The sequence below is a fragment of the Kryptolebias marmoratus genome, linkage group LG20 (genome assembly GCF_001649575.2).
Source record: "Kryptolebias marmoratus isolate JLee-2015 linkage group LG20, ASM164957v2, whole genome shotgun sequence".
Taxonomy (NCBI): Eukaryota; Metazoa; Chordata; class Actinopteri; order Cyprinodontiformes; family Rivulidae; genus Kryptolebias; species Kryptolebias marmoratus.
Genome location: NC_051449.1, coordinates 3,974,098 through 3,985,904, shown reverse-complemented (window position 1 = coordinate 3,985,904; position 11,807 = coordinate 3,974,098). Strand labels below are relative to the sequence as shown.

Genomic DNA, 11,807 nt, shown 5'->3' with positions numbered 1-11,807 from the left:
TTTAAACTCGATAGGTGGCGCATGGTATTACCGTAAACGCTAGGCCCTGTATGGCAAGCCGATTTGTCACTTAATAGTCAGGCTCTTGAAAGTACATGCTCATAATTCAAATATTCTTAGTCAAAAAAGGACATTTCTACGATTCAGAAAACCTTAAATCTTACCCACAATCGACCTTCCAGGCTTCTAAAACCAAGTGGCATAATTTTTGCCGGCATGGAGCTGTCTGAAATATATTTTAGGGTTAAATACAATGTAGTTATTGCTAGATTTAACATTTATTAAACTTGCAAAATGTTTTATTAGGGACATCCAGTATTCATTATAAGTAGGTAGAATAAAGAATAGCAACTCTTTTATTACAAAAATCTAAAAAATATACTGTGACAAATCCTAATAAATTAGGAAGTTGATGGGATATGAATTGAACATAAAACACGTGTAACAAATGTTTATTTTTACTTAGACTTAGACACTGAGGGAGAAAAAAAAAGATCCTCTAAATCAGTGGTGTCCAATCCTGGTCCTGGAGGTCCACAGTCCTGCAGGTTTTAGATGTTTCTCTGCTCTTTAGTAGGTTTTCAAGTCCTGCAGAAACCTGTTAATTACTCAGTCATTCAGATCAGGTGTGTCAAAGCAGAGAGACATCTAAAACATAAAGAAAGAAGAAAGAACATAAAGAACTATGAGATGCTAAGTCATAATTAAGATATTATATCCTGGTCATGATCTTGATAGAATTCCTTTTTTAAATCAAAGTTGCTGAAATGGGTTTCCATACCCTTCTAACTAGGGAGAACCTCTAGAAAATACCAAACATTTAAAAATAATAAACGAGAAAGTAACGTGTCTGGATTTTATGGTACAACGCCCTGCCATACACGGCTGAAAGAGGAAACGAACAGCTTTATTTCCGCTGCAGCAGCGACAACGGGCACGTCAAAAATAAAAGAAAATGTGGCCAGTAAGGGCAAACTAAGGCCGGAGAAAGAACGTCGAGCTCCAGCTGTCCTCTTCGCGGAGCCTCGCTGCTTAGCTACTGCTTTTATTTGAAGGCAGCGCTCGGATATTTGACGGTTTTAAGGGTCGTTTCGAGGTGAAGGCAGCCCGTTAACGATGGGGACGAGAGCAAGTCGCATACAGGAAGACCCGCTTCCTTCGCCCTACGGAAAAGAAGGCACAAAGCGGGACTGCTATCGGCGAACCCGCTGCACCAGGCCCACCAGCCTCGTCGTCGACTTCTCGGTCAGCTTCGAGGAAACTGAGGCCAACCGTAGCCGATCCGAGGAGGGCAGCGACTCGGACTTGGGGCGGCACGGGGCGAGCGCCGACGGCAGCCCCGCCGACCACCACGGCGGCTTACCCTCCGGCGTGAGCCAAGCGTCGCCCGCGGACGACGACGACGACAACAACAGCGAGGGGAAACCCGAGGAGGACGGCGGCGTGAGCCCCGAGGCTCCCGTCGACGCCGAGCGCCTGCCCGGGGAGGAGACGGGCCGCACGCCGCACCGCACTTTTTCCGAGCGGCTCCCCGGGAATCGGCACTCGTCGGCCCGCAGCGTCGGCGCGAGGTCCGCCCGGGTCCGCGGCACACACCAGCGGCCGGTGTCCGAGGCTTGGATCGGCCTTTACCGCGTGAACAACCGACATGGCAGTAAGTAAACTCCTCTCTAATAAACTTATTGTATTTTACTCACATGTGCGGCAAAAACAATGGAGCTACCGCGTTTAAAAATGTTGTTTTTGCTACATTTAACCACAAGAAGCAACTTAAAACAAGCATTTCATTGAGTCTATAAACGTGGTAAAGCTGGAACAAGAATAAAATAGCTTAAATTATTTAACTAGGCCTTCACGTTATATCGAAAACGTACAAATATCGCGATATGTGAGAAATATCGATATCGTAAAGGCTGCAAATCATAAATACTTTGGTATCCCACACCTGATAAGAGAGAATTTAAAAAATATGGGTTTATCACAGCGTTAAACAATATTATTTAACTAACCGATTCATATGTAGTGCCTGTTATTGTTTCATAAAATTAGATATTTCCCCCAAAAAGACAGAAGGTGGTGATTTAAAGTGGTTTAAAAATATTCTGACATAGAACATTATAAAATGGTTTTTCTGAACAGCATTAAATGGTGACGTTTAAAAGTGTCAACTCCAAATCTGAAAATGTGGGTCCGCGCTCAATGTAAACAAAACCTTTGTGGGAGCGTGACTGACCCAAACAAGCATGGCGCTGGGTTCGAACTTGGGGAGTTTTAACTCCAACGTACCCGATGATGTTTACCCAGAAAAAAAACAGGTTAAGACTTTTTTTTTGTTGTTTCAGTGCATTTAAAAAGAGTTTTTAGGTAACTTTGCTCGAACTAATGTTATGACAGGAAACCAAACCTTTGGTCTGTAGTTCAGACTAAAGCACACATGTTAAATTATGTTCCTTGGGGCCGATTTCTTGCAGGTTTTAGACGTTTTCTTGCTTTTTAAAACACCTGATTTAAATGGGCGACTTGTGGAGAATGTGATGATTTGCTGAGGAGGTGATAAAACCGTTTAAATCAGGTGTGTCGGAGCAGAAAAACCTAAAACTTCCAGGACGTTGGAGCCTCGAGGACTGGAGTTTGACATCTCTGGACTGAAGTAATTAAAGTTAAACGTCTCTTTACAAGTCGTTTTTACCTTCTTACCTTGACTTTTACTACATCGTGAAGCAGAGGTTTGCATTTTGACCCAATATTTGGTGAAACCAACCCAACCCGCGGTCCGTTAAACTCAGATTTATCCGAACAACCCAGCAGTTTTTGGGCGTGTGGAAATAAAGGGTGTGAATCTGCAGCTAAACAGAAATGAAAGGATAAATATCGGGGCTGAAAGACAAAGCTTGGCTTCTTCAGTAGCTCTTCAGCTCTACTCGAAGGTCGTTTTAGAGATCTATCAGCAGACTTTGAGTGTAAAACCTCAACCAACGCATCGAAACCATTTTGCTTCTCGTTCTCATACGGCTCGTCCGTCTTTGACCTATTTTTCAGTCACTTTGCCCGTTTCCGTAGGTAAACAAACACACGTGATAGCTGGCATCTGCTGACCAGTTTTGCTTACAGAACGATTATTTTAACCATTGATACGATAAAAATATTGTTTTCTTGCTTTACGGAGTCTTACTTTTGACCGTCCCGTACAGTAGAACGGGTTTATTTGTTGACAAATCAGCTTTTGTTTAGCCTGTTGGGATACGACGTCATGAATCAACCCTTTCTGAAATTTAAATGGATTATTTGCGGCATTTACATTCCTGAACAGATAATCTCTTTTCCCGTGCTCGCACGCTGACTAAAATCATCAGAGACCCCATTGTCTGCAGCACGGCGGCGTGAAGCGTACGCCTCACGGCAGTCGCCCTCGGTGATGACCCCACAAGATTGAATCGTTAGGCGAGCGACCTCCTCGAGTTCCCCTTTCTCAGAAAGGGGAACGTGAAATGAAATGAAATGAAGTTGGGTAATCGCGTACAAACAGACGGTGGCGTAACGTGACGTTTCTGAAACAAAAACACGACTGCGTGGCGGGTTTCCCGGGCCGACCCTGTAGCAAGTGTGGGGAAATGGGTCACAACTTCACATGCTGGCTTTGACTTGGCAGCGGCTCACACACTGAGGAAGAGGAGGAGGAGGAGGAGGGGGGATGTAGGGCAGCAAGGCACTGTTTCTGCCTGACTGTCACATCCATGAATGGTTCAGTGGTTCAGTGGTGCCCGTCCCGCGGGCTTGAGTTACTGCTTTCACTGATGCGTAGCCAAAGTTATTTCAGGTCAGCGTGACTCAAGGTGATATAATCCCCTGCAGCGTCTGCGCTCTGAATCTCGTATAATCTAGACGCTGCATGTGCGCATCATCCATCTTTTATATCTCTGTGACACGGCGGGCGGTTAATCTCGTCCCTCCGCTCTCCGCAGATATCCGCTGCCCTTTCTGCTCGAAGCCTTTCCCGGGCGGCCGGATCGAGGAACACCTGTTGAGCTGCCTCACATCTCCTCCGCTACCTTACAACAGTAAGCAAATCACACCGCAAAATGCCCTGGCAGCCACCTGGCTTTCATTTTAAAACCGTATATATATGTGTGTGTGTGTTTTTATTTACAGCTGACGTGTTGAGTAAAGACAGCGGGGAGTGCTCAATCTGTTTGGAGGATCTGGTGCAGGGGGAGACCATCGCCAGGCTGGCTTGCCTCTGCGTCTACCATAAGAGGTAAACAAGGCGTTCCTTGAAGGAATGCACATCGCCCGCCGCTTTCCATGAAATCGTCTTAAACTGGGATCATCTGGTTTTGAAAAGGGGACGGAGTTGCAGCCGTTTTGGTCGAACCTTGAAAATAACGTGTCGCACTTCAGATGTTCTGTCGGCCATTGCCGTGCCCGGTTCTAGCTCCACATCTGTAAAAATCACAGACGCGTAGGCTACAGTTAACCACCTGTGTCTGCCATCTTGGATTGGGTCGGGCCTTGAAGGTAATCAGTTGTGGGTGCGAACGCAGCGATTACTTCCTGGTAGTTTCACAAAAAAAAAATATATGCCCAGTGGTTCGTCATGAATGCTAAAAAACAAACGAGCTCGCAGACGCCGCCAGTAAAACGCCATCGCCTTCGGCGGTCTGCGATAAGAAAAGGCAGATAAACAAATACAACAAAATCTGTTTTATGATTTGAAAAATGTCCTGAAGTTATCTGGAGTCACTGTCTTAAAGAAACAAAGATAAAACAAAGTCAAAGAACAAATCCTGTCTAATTTTTAGGAAAACAAACGTGTTTCTGCAACTGAACTCTTTATTTTAAACAATAAAAGCTGCAAAAACATCGTTACGTTTGAGCCGAACGCTGGAGCGGCTTAAAAGGAAAACAAAATTACTGGGAAGTTGTCAAAGGATCACCAGCGCGTGTGAACAATTCAGCCCATTTACAGCGAAACTTCCTTTTTGTTTCTGAAGCGCTCTTTAATGTCTAAGTCTCGGTTTTCCCCTGATCTTCCACCAGTCGCGGGATTCGCAGGTATTGCCTAATCTGTCAGGGAGAAGTTCATGCCTGTTGCTCTTTTCCTGTCAGCGTTGCGTCACGGACCGCTCCTCCGAAGTGAGCAGAGGCACGCGCGGCCTTAGCTGGAAATCCTCTTCATCACAAAGGAAAGCAGCGGGGGGGGACGGGAATCTGGGATGAAACTAAAATAAAGTTGAACGCCGACTTAATTTCCAGTTGAAGCGTCTTGACTTTCACTTTTTGTGACAGCTGTGTGTAGGCGTGGTTGTTGGACCGACCGCCATTTTAATCCGCCCAGCGGAGCGACTGAGATCTGGAGGAACAGAACGAAATCGTAATAAAACATCTGAGAATAATTACACGCAGTAAAACCCTCATATTTCTGTAGAGCTGCAGTGAATTATCCATCCAGTTGTTCATTAGTTTGGCTTCTAAAACTGGTTTAAAGATGAGAAATCTTTAATAATTCTTTTATAAATGTGAAAGTTTCAGTGAAAAATCAGTCGTATTCTGATATTTAGCTTAAAAGAAGGGGTTGGGGAGCTAAGCTGCTTTGTTTTGACTCCATTTTAAACCGTTTGGCATGAATTGCTAACTTTTTTTTTTCTTAAATGGAGCGTCAGCGGCTTGTTTTTTGCTCTGCCAGCCAGCAGAAAAGTCCCCGTCTCTCCCGTAGGTCCCGACAGGAAGTCGTCGCACGTGTTCGCTGCCGGCCGATTGGAGTTTAATGTCTGTTTCTGTGAACCGTCTCCTTGCAGCTGCATCGACTCCTGGTCCAAGGTGAAGCCCTGCTGCCCCGAACACCCCTTCGATTGACTCGCAGGTCGCACCTGTTCGGGCCCCGTGACCAACTCGACTCAGGTAAGAGCACGCTGAACGCAGATTTTTCTCCACAAATGAGCTCTTCTTTTTTTATTTATAGCCAGTGGTGCTGACACAGAAAGAGGAATGAAACCACGATGCAATTAATTCATGTGGAGTTGGCAAAAACTGAGGCCTGATCAGCATTTAGCTTTATTTAATCATTCAAAGTATTGCAAAGAGTTTATTTTTAACAGACGTTAGATGGTTTTTATTTACCAAAAGTCCCTTTAAGGTCCAAAAACATCCTCCAGTTATTTCTATATTTATCAAAAACCTAACTTATCCAGTCAAAACAAGTAGCAAAGTCTGCCTTTAAACACAAAAAGGCTTCTCTGTGTCGTTTCCCAAACCCCTGACTCCACTTCTTGCATCTTAGTTCCTCCCGTCTGAGGAGTTAAGCAAAGATATGAGGATGATTTCAGAGTAAATCATCGAACCGCATTATTGTAGGTAATTAATTAATTAGGTGAAGTCTGACAGGATGCTGTATGTTGACCTTTAGTTTTAGATTCAGGATGTTTAATGTTTCCTCTTTAGATGCCAAAAAATACTCATTGCTCATCCAGCAAACCTCGCCTGTCCTCTGAAAGCATATTAGAAATTAAACATTAGAGTTAAAGCTCGTCTTTCAGACCCAACCTTCAAACGGAGCAGCTTGAAGTTTAGTTTGAGGCTTTCGGAGAAAACGAGGACGAGCGGACAAACCTGCTCCGCCGTCTGAGTCACGCTTGCTTCACGTATTTCTGGTCAAACTCAAATATTTGTTTGCAAACACGTCCGTCGGATGTCTGCGTTTATCCGAGGTGGAGTTTAAAACCCCAGTTCAAAAGAAGTTGTGTAAAATGTAAAGTGAAAACAGAACGCAACTAAAATAAACTTGTAGAACCCGGATTGTTATCCCGATCAGCACCAGAATCTAATCATTTATTCCTGGTGACAACTTCCACATTTCCAAAAATTACATCAAAATCTGTTCCTCCTTTGAGTAATCTTGTGCAAAACATGAACCTCCTTGGCCGAGGTGAAATTTGGGTTTATGCAAATCTCATAAATCCAGATTTTACTCACAATAAAACACAGGAAATGCATCAAACGCTGAAGCAAAGAAATTGTACCATTTTTAGACAAAATTAGGTAATTTTGTTTTTTTTGGTGGTAATATGTCTCATAAAATTATAAGACAGAAGCAACAAAAGGCTGTAAAAGTTAGCGAACAAATAAAAATTAAAAAAATAGCCGGAGGAGCATTTTGAAATAAATTATGATAATTAACGAGGTCAGTAAGAAAAAAAAGAGCATTTTAGAGAAGCTGAATCTCTCAGAAGTAAAGATGGGCATTGCGTTTTGTTTTTATTTACGTTTCACACGTCGTCCCAACTTGTTTGGAACTGGAGTTTGTAAAATGTTAAAATAACAGAGGAAGAAAAATGTGAAGCACATCCTGAAAGCCTCAACTTGACCTGAAACGTCAGGAAACTTTGAAAAACAAGACAAATCCCTTCTGAGGTGATTAACGTGCAGCTAAACGGTCCACGTGGGGTCAAAAGCAGCCAAAGTTAAGAGTTAAATTTATCTGTGTTTAAAGCAGCACCCAGCTGGGATAATTCCTGAGTTAGAAGAAGAATTCATGAACAGTTTTAATTTGTTTTGATTTCTCTAATCGCCCGTTTGTCTCTTTTGTTGTTTTTCCAGGAGACTCCACCAATTCCCAATGAAATTACAATAAATAAAAGGTGTATTTGAACAAGCAAAAGTCCACTGTCCCTGTCCCTGTCAGACGCGACCCCAGGAGGAAGCTGCAGTTAGCGAGATCCGATTCCAGCGCTTTTTTTACCCGTCGCCCACCCCCTTCGGATCGGATCATTTCGAACTCCATCAGCCAAACGCCAACCGTTCAAAACGAAACAAAAAACCAGCTGCTCTGTTTTTGTCGAGACGCTTGTTTGACCAGAAGTGCTGGGAGGTTTCCCCGTCTCCTCTGTGGATTTAGAACAACGTGGCGTCTAAAAACGACGATGGAGCTCATCCCCGGGAATCTGTCGTGAGCGGCGCCTCTCCTGTGTGTTCTTCTCTCTCTGAACGGGACGGCTCGTTTTATCAGAAGTTGTTTGTTTTTGCATAAAGAGTGTTGCTCCACGCTTCGGATGAATGTTTTCCCTTTTTCCTCGGCTCACCCCGAATGATCCGACCTCGCGCCGGAAGCTGGAACTGTTTCCACATCCCTCCGCCGTGAGGGCGCTTCAGGCCGAGGGCTTGTTGTTGGTGAAAGGGGGAGGCTGCCGTTACTCCGCTTTCTGCTTTGTTATACCTGTAAACATTTCAGGGGAAGTTTGGGGCCTTTTTTCTTTATTTATATTGTTTATTATTTTTTAAGTTGGTCAGTTTTTCCATAAATGGTTGGTTAGTGCCGAGTTTGCTGCTACTTGGTGAGTGTTTCAGGAAAATGGCGGGTGTTTTCAGCGCCGCGGTAGCATCGCGTTGGCACCAACGGGAGCACTTTTTGGCCTGCTTCTTTTCTTTTATTTGTTTCCTATAAGGTCGGGGATAATGTTGAGTGTGTGTCCAGGGTGTGAACATGTCTTGAGCATGACTGTATATCTGATAAAGAGTGTGTGTGTTTACTGTAAATTGCCCAAATGTCTGCTTGGTTAAAGCGGGTTCATTTTTCTGTAATTATCTAGTTTTTTTTTGTTTTTTCCAACCACTTTCACCTTGGCGAGTGTCCTCTTACGTGTAGGCTTTGGTACTTTTGAATGCGGTTTTGGTTTTAGCCCCCCCACCCCCCTTTCCCCTACTTCCTCCCTCTCAAACACTTTATTTTTGACCAGGCCCTGAGTGACAGTTTCACCATCTGGTTCGTGCCACTTTGGGCAGAATGAACTGACGGATGTATTTCGGGGGACATGTTTTCCACCCTGTGGCATCTGCCTCTTTCCACAACGCCGGAGGCCACGGACAGCTGATGGTTAATTATTACATAAGCAGCCCCCTTCCCTCTCCTCCTCTGTCTTTTCATTTTAAGGATTGTAGCTGTAATATTATCTCTTTTCATGATTATTGCTAAATAACTTTCCTTTTTGCGTGCTGACTGCCTTTGTGTGGCGACGGGGCTCTTCTGATAGCTTTTAAAGGGCTGGGGTGAGAGCCCAACAGCAGACGCTGCCTAAAAAAGATGAATTTATTCCTTCTCCGTGTTAAACTCTGCGTGCTGCAGTGCTCGGTTTGGAGGTTCGTTCGCCTCCTCTGGTCCGTGTTGCTCTGCAGTCGGAGGTGCTACGACCCGCCCCGCCCCCCTGCATGTTTCTCATATTATATAAATATATATATTGGAGATAAATAACTAAAAAAATATATAAAAAAACGATGCCAAAAGTCTGTCTGTGCATTGAGAGCGTGCAGAAGACGAGGTGCATTGATCATTTGGTGTTACATTTGTTGTGGTGATAAGTTATGATGTTGTATTTTTTGGCTGGGCGGGGGGTGGGGGGGTGTTTAACCTTGTTTGTTCATGCTTCGGGGAGGGGGGGGGGTGGTGTTTGTGGAGGTCGGGTTGTCGACAAAGACAAAAGACAATCCGAAAACCCCACATTAATATTTCCTTCGTTACCCTCTCTAAGCTGTGTGGTGCAATACCTCAGTTTTCTTTTCCTTACCAATGCTCGCTAAACGCCGTGCGGAAAAACCAGCTCCTCTCCAAACCCGGATGGTGTTTTGTACAAAACCTTCCCGCAGATATTTGGTTCCCGAACCTCGTGGCTCCGCGCCTGAGCCGCGTGGCATTCGGACGAGAACGATCAAATCTGGTCACCACAGCTGGACCCCCAAGACGTGGACAATCCGCCTCGACTCTGGTATTAAAAAAAAAACAAATTTGAATTTTATTTATTAAATTGTAAATATGTAACGCAGTTCATGAAAATGGCTCGGTCCTTGTCTGTTCAATATACTGTTTCTAAGCTATGATCTTTTGTATGTCTCAGAAATTGTTTTTATATGTATTTTTTACAATAAATATGTGTGAGAGAAGTTCTGTTTGAGATTTATTCCTTTGGTTAAATGTTTATTATAGAAATGTGTTAAATTTTATTAAGGTAAACCATTTTAAATCGCGTAACAGGATGAATTTAGCATAAAAGTTGAAATTTAAAATTAAATACAGGTGAAAGACTGATTGCTTGTTTTTTAAAGTTACCTTAAGGGTTATTTATTAGTATTTTAAGACCTTTATTAAGGAAAACTGATTAAAATCTAACTTTAAACAATTAGTACTTAACAATATTCAAGTAAAGTTTTAGATTGTTGGTTTTATGCTCAAAGAGACAATAAAAAAACAACTCTTTATTACTCTGATTTCTAATATTTACAGATTAAACTTGAGTCTTTTCCACACTTTGGTGTCCTAAAACGTCCCACAGATGTTAAACTGGTGAACTGAAAGAAGGCAAATGGTGTAAATATTTAAAAAGTCGAGTTAAAGGCAGGAACGTGCAGACGATTTAAAAAAAACTTGACTGTACGTCCTTCTGGTTCTGGGATGCTTTATAAGGATTACGCTCGCTTTTAAAATAACGGAAAGAAAATGATTGCAGAACCTTAAGAAATAAACAGGAACAGCACTAACCGACTGACCTTTGACCCCCGTCAACCTGGAGATATATTAAAACTAGGAACAGGATCTGAAGCTGGAAGCTGAAGCCACAAAGGAGGAGCACCCCCCAGTGGCTGGTTGCAGACGTTGTTTAAGTCCCGCCCCTCCATGTGAATAAATGGGACATTCTGGTTAAAAACTAAAAGAAAACTTCAGATAATTAGTTTCAGGCGCAGATTTCTGTCGATCCACGTCGTTCTTATTATGCTGCCGTGCGTTCAAATATGCATTTTCTTCCTGTTTTTGTTTTAGTTATTTAAAAAAACACGTTAAGCGATCATCAGAGCTAAATCACATGGGATCTGTATTTGTTTACTTGTATTTATGAGCTAAAAACAAACTGTTTTTTTTAAATTAGCAGCAAATCAGTCAACCTCTTATGTGATTTTGCACATATTCAGTGAAGTTTTTAATACTGGTGTCATCTACCACGCTTGATGTGAACCAACTGTTAGAAGCAAGACTCCCTCCGTCTCCCTGCACCCTTCCTTTTTTTTATTTATTTATTTATTTATGTTGTGAGATTGTGTCTGCAGCAGCAAACCGGTTGTGAATTTCATTTAAGCTGCGGGGGAAAAGGTCCAGACTGCGTTTTTCTGTAACGCATCAAACGACTCCATCGATTCGGGCTCACGTCTTCGCTCCTGAGAAGTTAAAAGTATTAGCGCTTCTTGCTCCGTCTAAAAGAAGCCAAACGTTTACAGCTACAGCTGCTCAAACCCGCCCTTTAAATGTTTAAAGGTCCGTTTTATAAAGATGCGCCGGCCGCGTCGCTTTGAGTCTGCAGGATGAGCTTTTCGCCTAAATGCAAAAACCAGCCAGGCGGGTGGGAATGTCCTAGTTGCATTTAACTGCAGAAACGCGTTTTGTCTTCGTAGGTAAAACCGCCACATCCCCTCAGACGGGAGGTGAGCGCCGCACTGGAGGTTTCGACTGTGCCCAATCACACGGTGACCTTTTAGACGAGCCGTTTCCTCTTCTGTGCTCCACTTTCAGTTTTAACCTGAGAGCCGGCGCAGGCAGGAAGAGAAATCACAAAGAGCTGCTGGTTTGTTTGAACCTGGGGACAGGATGACCCCCAAAAAAGTTATAAACGGATCTCCGTGAAATTCTCAGGAAGCGTCAAACGAGGGACGAGGGATTTGATTTTTGTCATTTTGGTGGTGATCCGGTCAAAATTCAAGGTCAAAGGTCCGCCCTGTGTAGCTGTATAACAGTAATTTTACACTCCAAAGCTGGACATCTCATGGGTCAAGGG

General features: G+C 43.5%; 1 protein-coding gene across 1 annotated transcript; it reads left to right on the top strand.

Moving 5' to 3' along the window:
* Positions 1-851: 851 nt before the first annotated feature.
* On the top strand, positions 852-9,927 carry zgc:66427 (uncharacterized protein LOC406256 homolog). Its single transcript, XM_017410789.3, has 5 exons — positions 852-1,654; positions 3,963-4,058; positions 4,150-4,255; positions 5,796-5,898; positions 7,594-9,927. The coding sequence occupies exons 1-4, from the start codon at positions 1,117-1,119 to the stop codon at positions 5,851-5,853; spliced, it is 798 nt and encodes a 265-aa protein (XP_017266278.1). The 5' UTR covers positions 852-1,116; the 3' UTR covers positions 5,854-5,898; positions 7,594-9,927.
* The last annotated feature ends 1,880 nt before the right edge of the window (positions 9,928-11,807 follow it).